The 17,233-nt window shown below is 47.9% G+C and overlaps 1 protein-coding gene across 1 annotated transcript; it reads left to right on the forward strand.

Moving 5' to 3' along the window:
• Positions 1-424: 424 nt before the first annotated feature.
• Positions 425-9,351, forward strand: mtnr1al (melatonin receptor type 1A like). Its single transcript, XM_018733457.2, has 2 exons — positions 425-611; positions 8,069-9,351. The coding sequence occupies exons 1-2, from the start codon at positions 425-427 to the stop codon at positions 8,836-8,838; spliced, it is 957 nt and encodes a 318-aa protein (XP_018588973.2). The 3' UTR covers positions 8,839-9,351.
• Positions 9,352-17,233: the final 7,882 nt, after the last annotated feature.

Raw genomic sequence — 17,233 nt, forward strand, 5'->3', positions numbered from 1 at the left:
TTTTTGCGCCACTTTTCACTGAGTGCCGAGAAGAGAAGAGAAGAGAAGAGAAGAAGAGCTGAAGGAACGGAACACTTTTTCGGGTTTTTGCTCTTGGGGAAGAGGAGCGAACTGTGCGCTTTCCCCCACAACATCTCCACGCGTCGGCGGCAAACTTCATCTCGCAGTGTGTTCAGTACCTGCGCGCAGGTGACAGCCCCCTCCCCTTCCTCCTCCTCCTCCTCCTCCTCCCCCACCTCCTACCACCCCCCCCCCGCCCGTCCACCTCCACCCCACGCTTGGTCTCCAGCTCCTCTCCTGGACAGGTGTGCGGACGATCCCAGTAGGTGAAGCTGCCGGCCGTAGTCATGATGATGATGATAATGATGAGCTCAGAGCACATGGTGTCCCTCGCACCGCACGCGGACGCGCGCACGAACCGGGCATGACGGGGGGGAGCGGCGCTCCGCAGAGGAACGTCTCGTCCGCGGACGGGAGCGCGGAGCTGCTGCGCTTCCCCTGGGCGGTGTCCGTGCTCGCCACCGTGCTCATCACCACCATCGTGGTGGACATCCTGGGCAACCTGCTCGTCATCTTCTCCGTCTTCAGGAACAGGAAACTCAGGAAAGCAGGTAAAACGGCGTAAAGCAGCGCCCAACTTCTGCACGCCGGTCTCCACATGTCATGATGCGCGCAACAGCTGAAATCGTGAACGCGCCTCCCGAACATTTACGCACTCACTCGGCACTCTGGGATTTTACACTGATTTACCCTTTCACAGAGGGGACACTCTTACCGCACGTTTCAGGGTAAGTGCCTTGATCAAGGGTACTCCAGCAGGAGGCGGGATTCGAACCTAGATCCATCACTTCCAAAGGTGGGGGCTCTAGAAGCTACAGGACACACTGCCCCGTGCCGTGACCGCGTGTGTAACCGAGCACATTTTGGCATCTCCATGGGACCGCGCTGACCAAGCTTTCGATGTTCCGATCCCGCATGAGCAGCTCGTATGTAGCCGTATGTATGGAGACAGCAGGTGGCGTAGCAGTTAAGGCTGTTTCCTTGCACTCTTAAGCTATTTAAAGGTTGTTGGTTGGTTCACAACCCTTGATCCAGGTGCTTATCTTGAACTGACACAGTCAGAATACCCTGCAGCTTACTGGCTAAATCAGAGTAAAGTCGATTGTCTTTCAAATTTCCAATCCGCCTTGGGCAAGAATCGGATTAAATACAGGTCAATAATGTGAGGCTTTTTATTGGACCCGTGACGCTTTGATCCTGCCCTCGACTGCAATCGCAGTAAGGACACATGCGGTGTACACGGCTCGCACCACAGCATCACGCTGCTCCCGAAGGATGGGCGGAGGTGCAGGAGTAACCGTTGTGTCGGTTCCCGCCGTCGGGATTGGACCTCACGACTCTCGCTGAGTTATGGCTTCATCTGCTCAAGGAGAGAGACATTAACCCCCGGGGGGTTTGTACGCAGCCGTTGGACCGTGCCGGAATTATTTAAACTGACCCTCTGAGTGCAGCTGCTCACATATGCACAGGTAATGGAAGCCATCGGTCTGAAGGTCAAAGAGGTCATTCGTACCCGGTTCAGAGCTGTTCAGCTCCCTTTTGATTTAATGATGCCTGGGTGGCTTTTGAGTGCTGACTTTTTAATGGAGGCCACACCGGTACTTTGGGCTCTCGCTCACTCGCTCGCTCGCTCACTCACTCACGTGCTTTTCCCGCACCACAGTTTGAGAACGAACGCTCTCAGTTAATGAGACACAATTAATGCGCACAGCTGTGTTCAGAGGACCCCGGTGAAGAGTGCATCCTGCGGTCATCTTGATCGCGATCCATGCAAACAAGCCTGAGACCTGCAGCAGTTACCTGTTTGTTACTAAGCGCTGGCGGCTGTTAAGCGATTATGTGTCTCACGCGGCGACTTCAGTGTCAAACAAAGTTGCTGTTCAAAAAGTGACTCAGAGCAACAGCGAGTTGAAGTTGTTCGACAGTTGAGGCAGCAGGGGGCGTAGCGGTTAGAGCTGCTCTTCAGCACCCAAAGGAAGTGTCTCAATGCCATCTCCTGCTGCAGTATCATTGGGTCAAGATTGTTACCCTGAAACAGTACAAGGTAGTCTGCTGTATAAATGGGTAAATCAGTGTAAGTTGCTAAGTGTACAAGCTTCACGCCGCAAGCGGCTTTGGAGAAAAGTGTCCGATAAATGACTGAATAACACGTAATAAACGTGCCAGACTCTTCCAAGCGTTTCTGTCCAGCATGGACCTGCATTCTCCTTCGTCTGAGCCAAGTTTCCATCTCAGCCATTCTGAGCGACCGGATGAGGGCAAAGCTCATTGTGCCGTTTGCGCCATTCACGGTCCGCTGGGTTCCCTCCAATGAAAGGAAATGAGTGTGTGCTAATTCGGGACATTCCTCATTCATTAATGCGGAAGAGCACAGCTTTTTCCCCCAAAAAAACTTCAAAGGAGGTTTGGAGCTTCCCAGAGGAATCGTGGAATCAAAGCAGCTTAAACAGCTTACAGTGCTGCACGGACCTCATGCTTTGGGAACCTCCGTGCTCCTATTCAAGTGCTCTTCTCTTCCTGGACCTAACCAATAGATTGTCATTTTACACCTTTTCAAACAATACTCAAGGGCACAGGGTGCTTACACTTACGTTGCTTACTCTGATTTACCTATTAACACAGCTGGGTCATTTTTACTGTATCAGTTCAGGATAATTACCTTGACCAGGAGAACTACAGCAGGAGGTGGGATTTGAACGTGCTAAAGGCAGAGCCAAAGGCAGCAGTTTTAACCAGTCTGCTCCCCGCTGCTTCGCTTCCAACAGCGGCACACCTTCTCTGGGCGACGGTTCGAGTGCTTGTGCTCAGCACCTTCTCCGGGTCGCCCTTCTCCCATCGAGAACGTTGCGGTTGCACTGGAAGTCCTGTGGTGCTGCTTAAAATTAATAGAGAAAGACGAGCGCGGGCGAGGGTAGCGGCACCAATTTGAATTTCTCCCACTCGAGCGTGAGGAGCGAAACGAACGTGACGGAAAATCAGAAGGCGGGAAGGAGAAAACGTACCGTAGAACCCGGTCCGTTAAGGTGACACGAGGTTGCGGGTAACAAGAGCTTTCACCTGTAAATGTCACCACCTCCGAGCACTGGGAAGGGCTTGTGTTAAGTGGCCTGGGGGGCCACTGGAGCTCAATAAGTTTGTCACAGAGAGCGGATAAGTACCTCGTCCACAGCGAGGACACCCTCCCCACCCGCCCCGACGCACTTTTCTATCTTCCGACATAAATTAATTTTGCATCTCAAGGTGAAAGCAGGAATTCATTAAGGAGAGCCTCGCTCGCCCAAATCAATTTGCTCGGGATCAACATGATTTAGTCAGCCACCCGCAGCACTGGTAACCAGACGAGCTGCTGGGACGTCCACGTTCCGTCCCTGATGGACGATGGACACCTTCACCTGGCAGCATCCATCCTCTTTGAAAAACTTAGACTTTGCACAGTGATCCAATAATACAAACTGGCTTTTATGTTTCTGTGCCCCATGCATGGTCCACCTGCTGTCCATCCTCTGTCCGTCCACAGCCCGTCCATCTCTTTAACCAGTTTGGATTAATTACCATGTTTTAGGGTACAACTGCATTATCCACAGAGGGGTTTTAACAAGAAACCTTCGGTTCGAGCCACATTCCTTCACCACAGAGATCTTCAGTTCTAACTTTCACATGAATCGTGGTCCACCTTTCGGTACCTGAGCATCCTTTATTTGTCCTGCGAGGTCCACTTACCTGTGAGAACTGAGTACCGAACACGTGTTGAAAATGACGCCTATTTCGGAAACGTCTCCACGTTGTGCACATTGTTCTCTTTGACGGGTTTGTTGAGTCCCCAATGTCTGCTTCTTCTGATGCTGAGTTCTATTCCACTTGGGAGGAGCTACAGAACCTGCAGTATAGAGGCATGAAAATTAAACTCAGTAACTGGGACAAAGACATTTTTTGCATATTTTTGGGAATCACTGGCACCACGAAGGGGGATTTTTAGATTTGGCTGAGCTGTACAGTGTTACTGCATGCAAGATATAAGATAAGCTGGAGAAATGGGAGTGACAGACAAAGGAACTTGAGATGGTGTCCTCTCATCTCATGCTATTCATAGGCATGTCCTTTGCGGAAATAAAAAAATGTTTGTTTGCAACAGAGCCTGCATGCATTGTAACTAACAGAGAAATTGTTCGTACTATAAGAAAGGAATTGAAATTGATATCGTACCCCTGTTTTCGCTGAGAAATGGTGTATCACACGCCAATCGAGGGGGTTGGGGAAAGGTAACAGTACAAATACTGATGGTGGGCAAACTAATAATACAAAGAAACCCACAATTTTCCACCTCATTAACACAACACTCAGCAACAGTAAGAAACGTACGGAACACACGACATTCCTAAAGCAATGAGAAACAGTTGAGAAAATGCATTGCCCCAGAGGATGATGGGAAGGCTTCCCCAACACTGCCACAACGATATGATGTGCAGGGGGGCTGTGAGCATGTTTATAGAGGGTGTTTGGTCTGCAGAAAACACACAGGACACACATGTTACCTGCAGGCAAAATGGCAGCATGATGAGGTGAGTAAAAGTTAATAATAAGGAAATAATTATATAATAATAATCAAATATTAATAATAAATAAACAGCCAATTAAAATAAAGCAAAGGCCGTTTATATTCTTGGCTGTTCATTGATGGCGACTTTGGGATAAAAATGAAGATTTTATGACAATAATACAGACGTCCTTTGCTTTATTTATGGGTTATGCTTCATAAAAATTTCAGATACAGCACTAATAAAACACTCTGTAAGACTTTAAAATATTATAACACTGTCTCAACAAAATCCTGTTCAGCGCTGAATGATGACCAATCACGCCTATAAACGTGTGGCATTTCTCATCTTGCTACTGATCCCTGACACTGAGGAACAGCAGATATGAGCGGTAAACACTGTGGAAGTGAGTTGGATTAAGGTGGTCCCACACGCCCGCACTCCTCTTGTGTTTGGCTGCTCTTTACTGCCATCTATTGGCCTGACATGGAAACTCAGATTGTGTGCCCACAGTCATAAATTAGGAATAAGAAGTAGATCAGTGAGGGAAATGCTGAGTAAAGAAGAAGCAAAATAAATAGCAAAGAAAATCTTCAAAAATCCGTAACTTGATCGAAAGAGAAGGAACCAGTCTATTGAGAAGAGGCTGCAGTCTCACTCGTTCCAGTTGTCCAAACTCTCCCGTGTTGCTAATGCAAGCAATCAGTGAAGTGAACATATGATATGCAAAGAGCCACGTGACATGAAAAAGCATTGCAAGAAACATCAATGTGTAAATCGCGGGGAAATAGTCCATGGAGCGCAGCTGGTCTGTTTTTGCCATATTAGCGACTGGGTTTTTGCCGCTGGTGCACATGGAGAGCCGTTGTGTGTTTGTACACTTGTGTCGTGCTGCTTAATGACAACAATATGAGCAAGACGGTGGAAAACATGTAAGAGCAGCGAAGTGTCTCAGCTGAGAATCTTTTGTCCGCAGAGCAGCTTCACACGACCATCGTGCCGTCGTCAGTGCCTTCCTTCCTTCCTTCCTTCCTTCCGTCCGTCCGTCCGTCCGTCTGCAGCATGTTGGCTCGTTTTCCCGGCCCGTCGCTCACAATCAGCTCATTCGTACTGAAGTCCCGTCAGAGGCCATCGCGTCACACTCTTTCCGGAGAGTTCCCTTTCTTCCTTTGGCACGCAGAACCGGAGCCTACGTGGAAACCCTTGCGCCGAAACCCTCAAACTGCACCGTCGTTCATCCGTTCCATTCATTTTCGACCCCTGCGGTGCGACTGCTTATAAACGGTGGGCGAATGGCCTGCTTTCCCTGCGTCTTGTGCTTTTCAGTCGCACACTTGGTCAATACGGCACTGTGGTGTTAAATGGGCTCTAGGGCTTCTTACATTAATTCCCGTATTCTTCCTTTGTCCGACACATCGAAATCCAAATCGCAGCATTGCGTGTGTTTGCACGTGTGCGATGGTCACCGCAGCGCGAGTCGTGTTCAGTGCTGCCAATGGGAAATAAGTGGATTACGAAGCACTATTATTACACACAATTTCCCAAATAAGGGCATCTCTGGCCTGCTGCGGAGCTCAGTCCCCGTGGACCCGAGCAGTATGGCGCGTTTCCCTGAGCCCACTTCCATCTGCAAATCCTCCATCGTAGTATATTCCTACTTGGACCGATTTACTCATTTATACAGCAGGTTAAAATTTTCTCCGTCCATTCAGGGTAAGGTTTTTGGATCAGGTTACTATAATAGCAGTAGGTGCAATTCAAACCTGGGTTCTTCATTTGCAAGGTGGCAGCTCTACCTGCTGTGCCCCCTGTTGCCCTTTCTTGTATCTACAACATGAGTGGGGATTTGAACCCTGGTTTTATGATCACAAGGCACTGAAGAAAGTGGGAACAGTCTGATGCACTTCTTACTTTCTGACTGTATGTGTGATGTCGAGTGAGGGCAAGAAAGCTGTTAGTGTGTCCAGCTCGTGTGTGTGTGTGTGTGTCTTTTTCTCTCTGTCCACTGTGTCCCTTTTCACCTGAATATTAGTGTGCTGCCACCTTGTGCAGGACCCCTATGAACCGCAATGGGATTATTCCCAGTCACTCGGAGGTTAAATAAATCAGACTCCAGACTTGTGCACGATGCCTCCTTGTCTTGGGGCGCCGACTTGGAGTTGATTCTAAGACCATGATCAAAGAGCGCTGATGTCTCACTGCTTCTGGCTATGTAGACATAGGTGCCGAAATTACAGGGAAATTCTCTGCAGGACTGAACCCATCAGCCGTGGTTGGTATTCCTGCATCTTAGATTCTTGAACAGGGTTTATATCTTAATGGACAAGATGAGTAAAAACGTGTAGCACAAATGTATTACAGCATGAGAGTTATGGTTTTCGATCGTTTCGTATCTCATCCGGCAACACCGAAATGTGGGATTCTTCATGATTTGCGGCTTCCGCTGGATGGGAGGCCTTGCTCCTGTGTGCTGGGGCTATACGTTTGGGTGTGGGCTCAGCGTTTGCTTTTGACTCGCTGGCTTTTTAATTCAGCTACAAATAGCTCTCTTTGCAGCGGCACAACTAACGGAAAGTGGCAGACATCGACAAACATCTGCGCGGGTAAAGGGGAAAGTATTACGTTCCGTAACCAAGTCGATTTCGGTGGTGCCGACCGGGAGTAATTGCAAAGTGTAATCAGTCCAAGCGCGCTGGTTCCATCGCCATTCAGTCTCTGGCTTCCAGCTATTTTAATCTGTGCTTCAAGAAGTGGGCGACTCAGAAAAAAGGGAGGGTTCGTCAAGGTTCTCAGATGAAGCATGCAAGCCGTCGCCCAACATCCTATGAGGCAGCGCGCTTGGTTATGGAAAACTGGGCTTTACTGCAATTGCCAATTACGCAGTGAGAAGGAGAAGAGACTTTTAATTGAGGACACGTCTGTGATGGTATGTTAGACACCTGAAGACACTTTTATAATTGGTTTTGGCTCATGTTTGGTCTGATGAGGCACAGAACCAGTCAAAAGTTAGAGTATCCCTGCTGGAAAAATTCTCCCCCTCCATAATTGACAGTGTTTTGTGTCCAGGTCATTAGTTTGAGTTGTAAAGCACTTCCTTCTTCATCAGGTAGTTCTTGCACATTGGCTTTGTAAAAATCACCAGCTTTGAGACCAACAACATGACACCCCACAACATGATGCTGCCACCACCATACGGAACAGTGGGAATCACACAGACAAAACTCATGCACTCACTCTGTGTCTTGTAAAAATCCAAACATGTCAGATTTTAAATCTTTGAACCATAAGATCTACTTCATCTCCTCAGTAGTTCAGTTTCTATGTTTGCTGGCCGTGGCTGGTCTGGTTTCAAGCCCATGTACTCAAATTTTTGACCGCTACCGCACGTGAAAAGTTTTGTAGATTTTCTTCCAAATTTTAACATAATCATTTGTAACATGCGGTGACTTTTTTCCTCACCATCCCATCTGCAGGAAATGCCTTCGTGGTGAGTTTGGCAGTGGCAGATTTGGTGGTGGCCATCTACCCGTACCCCCTGGTGCTGACGGCCATCTTCCACGACGGCTGGATAGCGGGCTACATCCACTGCCAGATCAGCGGCTTCCTCATGGGCCTCAGCGTCATTGGCTCCATCTTCAACATCACCGGCATCGCCATCAACCGCTACTGCTATATCTGCCACAGCCTGCAGTACGACAAGCTCTTCTCCAACAAGAACACGGTGTGCTACGTGATCCTCGTGTGGGTGCTTACCACCTTGGCCATCGTGCCCAACTGGTTCGTGGAGTCGCTGCAGTATGACCCACGCGTCTACTCCTGCACGTTTGCCCAGTCTGTCAGCTCGCTCTACACCATCACCGTTGTGGTGGTCCATTTTATCCTACCTATCAGCATCGTCACCTACTGCTACCTGCGCATCTGGGTCCTTGTCATCCAGGTACGCAAGCGGGTCAAGCCGGACAACCGACTCAAGATCAAGCCGCACGACTTCCGCAACTTCCTCACAATGTTTGTGGTGTTTGTGCTCTTTGCCGTGTGCTGGGCGCCGCTGAACCTGATTGGCCTGGCAGTGGCCGTGAACCCCCGGCTGGGCTTGGCCATCCCCGAGTGGCTTTTCACCGCGAGCTACTTCATGGCCTATTTCAACAGCTGCTTGAACGCGGTCATCTACGGCGTCCTGAACAACAACTTTCGCAAGGAGTACAAGCGAATCGTGATGGCCATCTTCAAGCTCCGCTGTTGAAAGTCGTGAGGAGACGAGCCCTCGACTCCAGCGGCTGACACCGTCCGCAAAGTGCAAAGGTCTTCTGAGAGCAAACGGAAAAAAAATCTATAACGGCTGAATGTAAATAAGATATCGACACGAACACCAGATACAACTTTTCTAATGAGTTTCATCTGTCCGAACTCATGTTTCGTCTGCACATGTACACCATGTTTCGGGTGTGCTCCTCAGAAGAGTTAATTGATGTTTGAATGCTCCTTCTGCAGCTCTGGATTTCGCACACAAACACAGTTCTCCCGAGACCTGACGATTTCTATTCCAAAGAAATATCTGTAGGGTTATCAGTACAATTCCAGAGGCGCAGTTATGCCACAACAAACCAGACCAATTGTCGATGCCCGTTGCTGTTGCGGTAAACAAGGTTTTTTAAAGCTTTCAAAGTCAACTGTGGTTTAAATTATTTAACAAGTGGATTTTGCTCACTGTACTTTGTCTGAGGACAAAGAGACATTGTGGCGATGAATTTTCACTGCTAACTGGCATGAATAAAAAGTGTATTGTTGCACAATTGTTGCTTTCCTGAACAGGCTCTGCGTAAAACAAACACTGGCACTCGTTGACAGAATTGGCAACCAGCACATTCTCCTAAACATCACCACCTTTGGCTGTGTGAGCAAACCTTCCCCACATAGGGTGTCAGGTATGCAGAGGTGTGGGCGGCAGCGAAGGCCGCATGATGGCGTTTGGGAAACGAAAGCCCTTTGTTGTGGTGCGATGGCAGGAAAAACACGGGTTTCAGCCAAAGTCTGCGGGTGCATTGCGGCCGTGTGTAAGTCGGATCGAGAACCTAACCCTACATTTCATATTATTGCTGTTTTATTAACTATTATTTGTCTGGTGTCTTCCTCCAAAGCAACTGATGACGTGAGGTCTGTACAGCAATACTTACAGTGATTTACCCATTTATACAGCTGGCTCATTTTTACTATGCCACTTCAAGTGAAGTACCCTGATCGAGGGATCTTCAGCAGGAGATGGGATGTAGATTCCTTTGATTCCTTCTGTACAGCAGCACCTATAGCCACTGCGCCACCTATTGGACCCACAGCAACAAAGTAACGGCTATGAAACCAGTCAATGCATCATATAAATTGTATTGTACATCTAAATATATAATTGTACATGTAAATGTAAATTAATTAACGATAGGGACCATGATGGGGGATGGGGGTGAGCAGGGGCGGGGGGTGTACTGCCAAGCTTTCATTACCATGGAATGATTACTGCACACACACCAGTGTATCACCATGCAACGGAGTATGAATACCCAGCAGAGCCTGTGCCCCGGTTTGTACAAAAAACTGTTTCAGCAGCACTGATTATTAATACATTTTTTACTATGAAGAAAATAATTAAAAGATATGTTTTGTTCTGTAGTTTATCTGTGCGGCTGAGGGCTGTACAGGCAGGAGGGATGGTGGGGTTTGGAAGTGGAGGTGGTTTCTCTCTCATCACAAAGTTTATATTGTAGGAGGGCCCATTTTAATTATTTATGAAAATTAATGCAGATTTTTGTATTTCCTGGGGAAGAAACTGCGCGCGAGTGAAGAGTGTCATTTCCTGTCATTCGTGGGAAATGTCAAAAGGTCTCATGACCTCTGAAAAGTGCACAGAAACGTGTTGTTGCAGTAAAGAATGTTCACTGTGCCGAGGGTCCAGGTTTTACTCCGTTATTACCCCCTCTGCCTGAACGTGCTGCTTTGCCCTTCTTTGCGCCACCATCTCCAGCATCTCCGAGGAAGACTTCTTCCCTTTAGAGCACCACGGGGAACGTGGTTCGAATATCAGTTCAGAGTCCGCCGCTGAGCTCACTGACTCGTACCAGCGAGTGCAGCGCGGACTCGGGTTTCGCAGCACTGCGGTAAATTTACCATTTTTCCAGCCCCACAAGCCACACTCCTCTGTTTCAACATAATTGGAAAATGAGGTGGTTTCCTGATCGCCCAAGAACCCTGAGAGCTACTCGCTTTTCAAACCTTTATAAAAACTGGCCTTTCCCATCAAACCCTAGACTGGGTTCCATTTCATTGAACATACACCTCACTCCAGGATACAGGTAAACAGACAGTATGGTAACTCCAGTGAGCAGTACCACCTTTACTCCAGAATCATCTTAGTGTCTGTGTGTCTGAGAAAGCAGCTCATCTCCTGGTGTGTGTTTGTGTGTTTGTCTCGTCTCTGGAATACAACCTTCGCAAACCACACACATAGCAGGATGCTCTGAGCCTATCTGAGTCTAAGCGTTTCTACCAAATTATGGACCTTCGCTGCATATTGACATGCGTCCAGATGTGTAGGGAAGGAACAGTGAGTGGGGTCAGTACTTGAAACCCTCTGAAACTTCAGGTCCGAAAAACTGATCTCACTGAAAACAAATTGCTGCCTTTCCATGAATAAACCCCGCCTCTCCACAAACAGACTCCGCCTCTCCAGCAGACTCTACTTTTCCAGTTTTCGTCTTTCCAGTAACACCATCCGCACGTAGTCTCCATGTTTCCAGCCTTTCCGTGTGATCCAGTCAGAAACTGTTCCAGCTTCCTCAGCGACCGCAGATCCCATTAATCCACTGAAGTGGGAGACCAGCATCTCGAGTCGAGGAGCCGAACTGAGGTCTTTTCAGCAGCTCACTGACCTCGGCCACATGAGGACAGACACAGGGGCCTCGAAATATTTGTTTCAAGGGACGTGGGTGGTGCACTGCGCCAGTGATCACCTCTAGCAAAGTAAACATGACAGTCACATGGGCCCACAGCCACCTTCACCAGGTGGGTTTTAGGTTATGGGGGAGAGCTGAAAACTGATATCATACGGACAGAAACCCTCCTGGGTGGAGCTGGACTCTGTGAAAGATGAGCAGACACGTAGACAGACAGGAGAAAGCAGGACCACCACAGGACGGTCTGGAGGACCAGCCGCAGAAGGAGGCAGAGCGTGACCTACAGTTGATATCGACATGTTTATAGACTGGTTTATGGGTCCCTTCGTGCCTCACATCATCTTGCCATCCTGATCAAGAAGTTCAAGCCCTCTAGACACTTAAGCTCCCCTAGAAAGAGCTCTTATCGCTCTCATTGTGAAATTAGTGCAGCGTCCACAGGGAGTGTCGGACCTCCTTTCAATTAGTGCTGAAAAGTGCTTTCAAACTAATATGAAAACAGCAACATGCTTCAACTAAGTCCCAGCTTCATGTGCTGAACCCTAATTCCGACCCTAACCCATTACCCAAACACTAAGCCTGGGAAATCAGTAAACCCAAAATATGGCATCGATGGGCCTCTTCTTTCTCCTGGAAGAGAAATCTAGTGCAACAGCTCAGCCTCCAAACATCACAACTGCGCTGAACAAAACCTGTACATTTTCCAGAAGAAACTGGGTGTTTTTCACAGCCGTCTCAGAAGAACATAATACTCCGCAGAATTTACATCCAACCTTTCATAAAATCTTTCTGGTCATTTGAGTATATAATTACGGGATGGATAAAAGCTGCAGAAGGGACATTACTTTTCAGTCCAGAATCAAAGGTGTTGAGGGAATGAAACGAATCAAAGTTTTTTCGCAGTTGTGCTATTGAGAATTGTTGAAACGACTCATTAAAATGTTCATATTATTGCTAGACGCTCTTTACACCTCCTCTTTATTACTCATTTCCATAGGTCCCACTGAATCCATGCTATTATTATTATTATTATTTACTAGCAGTTAGTCATTCTCCGTTATTTAACTTTTTTTCACAAAGAACCGTTGGATAAACAGGCTCTGTGCTGCAACTGACTGGCTTAGAAGAAGACAAAACATACAATGAGCAGAAAAAGTAAAAGGGCTTTGAGACGTAATAAGACCTTAATTTTTAAAAATTGCTCTCATTACACACATGAATCACACACATTGTGTACACACAATATGCCCAGACGCAACATGTGAATGATATGTAAGGGCTGATGATGGAGCGCACTGTGTGAGGACAGACACGGGACATACGCACGCACACAAACGTCTTGTTCGTGTGCCGTCGGTCTGTTTTTTGTTCCCTGAATCTGGATCCAGAAAGGAATCGAAGCTCCTTAAGCTCCTTATGCCACTATATGATTTTTGATGTGGGCAGATGTCTGTTTGCTAAATGAAAATTAAAAACAAAAAGAAAAGATTTTGAAACGGCAAGAAATGATAAATGTCTTCATATTGCCGTGCGGACCGGAAACACCATAACGCGCGTGACATTGGAGAACAAAGCTGGGACCGGCGACTCGGCGCCGTGAACATTCAGCGATACGGGAGCGTTGTTGGGAGCAGCATCTCGGATGACAGGACACGCTCGCATCGCTACATCAGTCCTGCGAATATTAATGATTGGTGCTTACCGGTCGTGCCACCTTCGGGCCCCGGTGGGACACGGTGGGACACGGTATCCCACGCACACGCACACGGGTATTTGTTCCCGGCACCATCGGTTTGTAGGAATCGGAGCGCATTTCTGCCATATTGCAGCATATTGAGAAAACACCTGATTTCCTGTCGCACTTTCACTGAAAATATTCTTAATTAATAACTTATGAGATTAATTAGGGCAGAACAATGAGTGTGAATGAGAGCGAACGGGTGCCAGAAACAGTGACACTGACAGGAAGCACAAATAAGTCATGACACACAGATGCAGACACACACACACACACACAGACAGTCCTGTCCAGGCTGTACCCTCTGACTCCTGGGACCGGCTCAGCTCCCTCCCTTCTTTGGGCAAGTGATTATTATAAGAGAGTGAATGATATGAGTGGAACAAATGACTTCAACCAAGTGCTTTTTCAAGCTAGAACAGCCGGACTGCAATTTGTATTGATCCGGATCAACGTGCGGCTCTTAGTATCAATACACTGCAGCAGTCCGGCGACTTCATTAAGAGCTCTGACTCAACAGGCAGATGGTTGATGGTAGTGGCTGAGCAATAAGAAGGGTTAGGGTGGCGTCTCTCTCACACACACACACACACACACACACACACTCCAGCTGCGAAACAGCCTCCCTTCTTCCCACAAAACGTTTAATACCCATAACTGCAGCGTGAGAACACAAGCGACTCGTTAGAATTCCAGAGTAATCATGACAATGTGATGAAATCAGTGCGACTCCCAGCATGCACCAGCGCCTGCTGCATATTCAGCAATATTATAGCAACGTGCGCGTTCTCTCCCCTGGCGGAGCTGGTCGGACCCGTGCGCAGCATCGCATCCCGTCCCGTCCCGTCCCGTCCCTCATGGATGTGAGAGAAACACATTCATGTCCTCAGTGGCACATTAGCACTGTTTATTCTCAAATGTATCTTTTGCGCATTGAGCACAATTCCATTTGCTCAGCGGATCTTCGGGGCCGAGTGGAGGCGGCCGCGTGGCCCGCGGACGGCACCGCTGTGCCGTCGCTGCAAAAAATGGAAACGGGTCCAGCGCAGAGTCGTGTCACGTCATAATCCCTGTTTATGACTACCAGCAGATGTGTGGATAATTCCTGCGACGGCAGCCAAGAAAAAGGAAAAAAAGGAAAAACGGGAAGCGGCAGAAACACTCAACATAATTGTGTTGATGTAGCCTTTGGGGGGGGGGGGGGGGGTGTTGTGTTTGCGTCCTCAGGGGCAAAACAAACAGAAAAACAAACATGCTGAAATATTGCCGAAGAGACAAGTTATGACCATCTGTGTCACTCGGAGGACTGGCTACCTGGGAACCTTCCGGAAACCTGTACCGCTGGGCTTTTAATCCATCTAGTAGCAATTCAGGAGGTGTTTCATTAACCTTCCCCTCAATTCATAGGTACACAGGTAGACAGGTAAACAGACACACAGGTAAACGACATGACAGCTACAAAACATGCAGTCATTCCATTACCTCTCGATCATATTAATGCTGATATTCATGGCTCGGTGTTTGCTGCGGGGCTGCAGGGGGAGCTCAGGTGCGACACGCAGTCATACGATGAAGGTCTTTTTGGGCCACGGAGGCCTGCGACCTCAGGGGGGTCCAGGTGTCTCCGCCCCTCCGACACCGGAGGAGACGCCGGCTGTGAGCAGACATCACCTGTTCCTGGAACCTGGAACGTCGAGTCAGAGCAGAGCGAGCGACGGACACCGGCGTTCAGGAGCCACAAGGGGCGCCGTCCTTAGGGGGAGCATTAAGAGATCAGTAATTTACCACGGTACAAATAAAAACCACACAGGTTGTGAGTCTCAGTCCTGCACGAGGAGCATTTCAAAGTCCTCACCAACGTCAAGGCTGAATGGAGGCACCGGGTTCGATTCCTGGTCACTTCCATTCTCACACTAGGCGCGCGTGTGTGTGTGTGTGTGTGTGTGTGTGTGTGAGAGAGCGCTCCAGTGTCACACTCCATCGCTTACACCACCTTTTAAAAAATAGCTAAAAGCAAACATATGGAATAAATCAAAACCACTGTGTCTGCATGAATGTGACAAACCATCGCTGTTCATCCAGCCGCTCCATGTGCTGCTACATTTCTATCGTTATTCATATCGTGTCGTATTTATAGAAAGTAGCGCATGAACGTCACCTGTAATTTTTGTTGATGTGCGTATAGACACAAAATAACCACAATGGGGAATCAGTCACTACATTTCTTATGGGTGACTGTGCACATTTTATGGACACAGATTTAATCACTGTGTTCTGTTAAATCATACATTTCATCTCTTCCTTCTTTATGAATAGTGGTGTTATGGGGGAGGGGAGGGGGTTAATTGCTTTCTTGTAACAAAGATCACTGGAGGCAGCTAGTAGTGTAATGGTTACAGCTACTGCCTTTGTATCCAAAGGTTACACATTCGACCCCCAACTCCAGCTGTAATACCCTTGATCAAGGTACTTGCCCTAAATTACCCTAGTAAAATTACCCAGCTATATAAAAGGGCAGTTAATTGTAACTTTAACATAGTAAGTCGCTTTGGAGAAAAGCATCAGCTAAATGAACGTAAATCAGAACCACATTAGGAAAAAAGGCCCTTTGTGAAGCAAATCGACTGTTCATAAAACATGAGTATGAAAGCTTCTTCAGTAATAATAACCCACTGAGGCTGACTGCTTGCGCCCCTGAGGATAATCTGTAGTCCAGTGAGACGGAGAGGTTTACAGGGTTCGACGCTGCGCTGCGAACCAACTGGCAGCAGCGAATACCCCAGCAACAAAAGTGAGGAATCCAATAGGATGCTATTCTAACTAGCGACAGTCCCATTAGAAATGGGGGGGGGGGTGCAGTGGCGCAGCAGGTTTGGCCAGGTCCCACTCTCTGGTGGCTCTGGGGTTTGAGTCCTGCTTGGGGTGCCTTGCGATGAACTGGTGTCCTTCCCTGGGTGCACCCCCCCCCCCCAGCCTTGTGCCCTATGTTGCCGGGTTAGGCTCCGGTTTGCCGCGACCCCACTTTGGACAAGAAGTTTCAGACAGTGTGTGTGAGTTAAGAATGTTCAGAGATACACACTTTTCCCAACTGCTTTTCATTCTCCTCTATTTTCTAAAATTTGTCTGCAGTGGTGAACATGAGGGGGGCGCGGTGGCGCAGTGGGTTGGGCTGCAGTCCTGCTCTCTGGTGGGTCTGGGGTTCGTGTCCCGCTTGGGGTGCCTTGTGGCGGACTGGCGTCCCGTCCTGGGTGTGTCCCCCTCCCCTTCCGGCCTTACGCCCTGTGTTACCGGGTAGGCTCTGGTTCCCTGTGACCCCATATGGGACAAGCGGTTCTGAAAATGTGTGTGTGTGTGTGTGTGTGTGTGTGTGTGTGTGTGGTGAACATGACCTGTGTTTCCTCTTCAGGGAGATAGATGGCAGCGAAGAGCACAGAACGGGAATGTGGTGCCGCTTTCATTCAACTCACTTCCACGGTGTTTACTGCTCAAATGTGTCAGTGTTCATCTACAAAATGAGAAACTTGTTTTTTTATGGGATGAATTGCTCAACAATCAGCAGAATACAGGTTGTTATTATTTGCAGTCATATTAATTTCAATTTAGCTTGAAGTTAACAAATATTACATTTTTTACAAATATTTCAACTTTTTTTTTTTCCTTTTTAAGAGCTGCAGATAGCAGAGTGATCAGAGCCACTGCTTTATACTTAGAGGACCTGGGTTTGAATCCCACCTGCTGCTGTAGTAGCTTTGAGTCAGGTATTTACCCTGCACTGATACAGTAAACCTTACCCTGCTGTAAGAATGGGTAAATCACTGTAAGATTCTTTAAAGTTACTATTATGTCATCATAACTATATCTGAGACTTTCCATAACCTGACCAAGAAATAAACTGAAGAATGGCTATGATTAACCTTGTATTGATTATGACTTCTTACTAAAAGTGATTTTGGAGTAAC

This window comes from Scleropages formosus, chromosome 13 (assembly GCF_900964775.1).
Source record: "Scleropages formosus chromosome 13, fSclFor1.1, whole genome shotgun sequence".
Lineage (NCBI taxonomy): Eukaryota > Metazoa > Chordata > Actinopteri > Osteoglossiformes > Osteoglossidae > Scleropages > Scleropages formosus.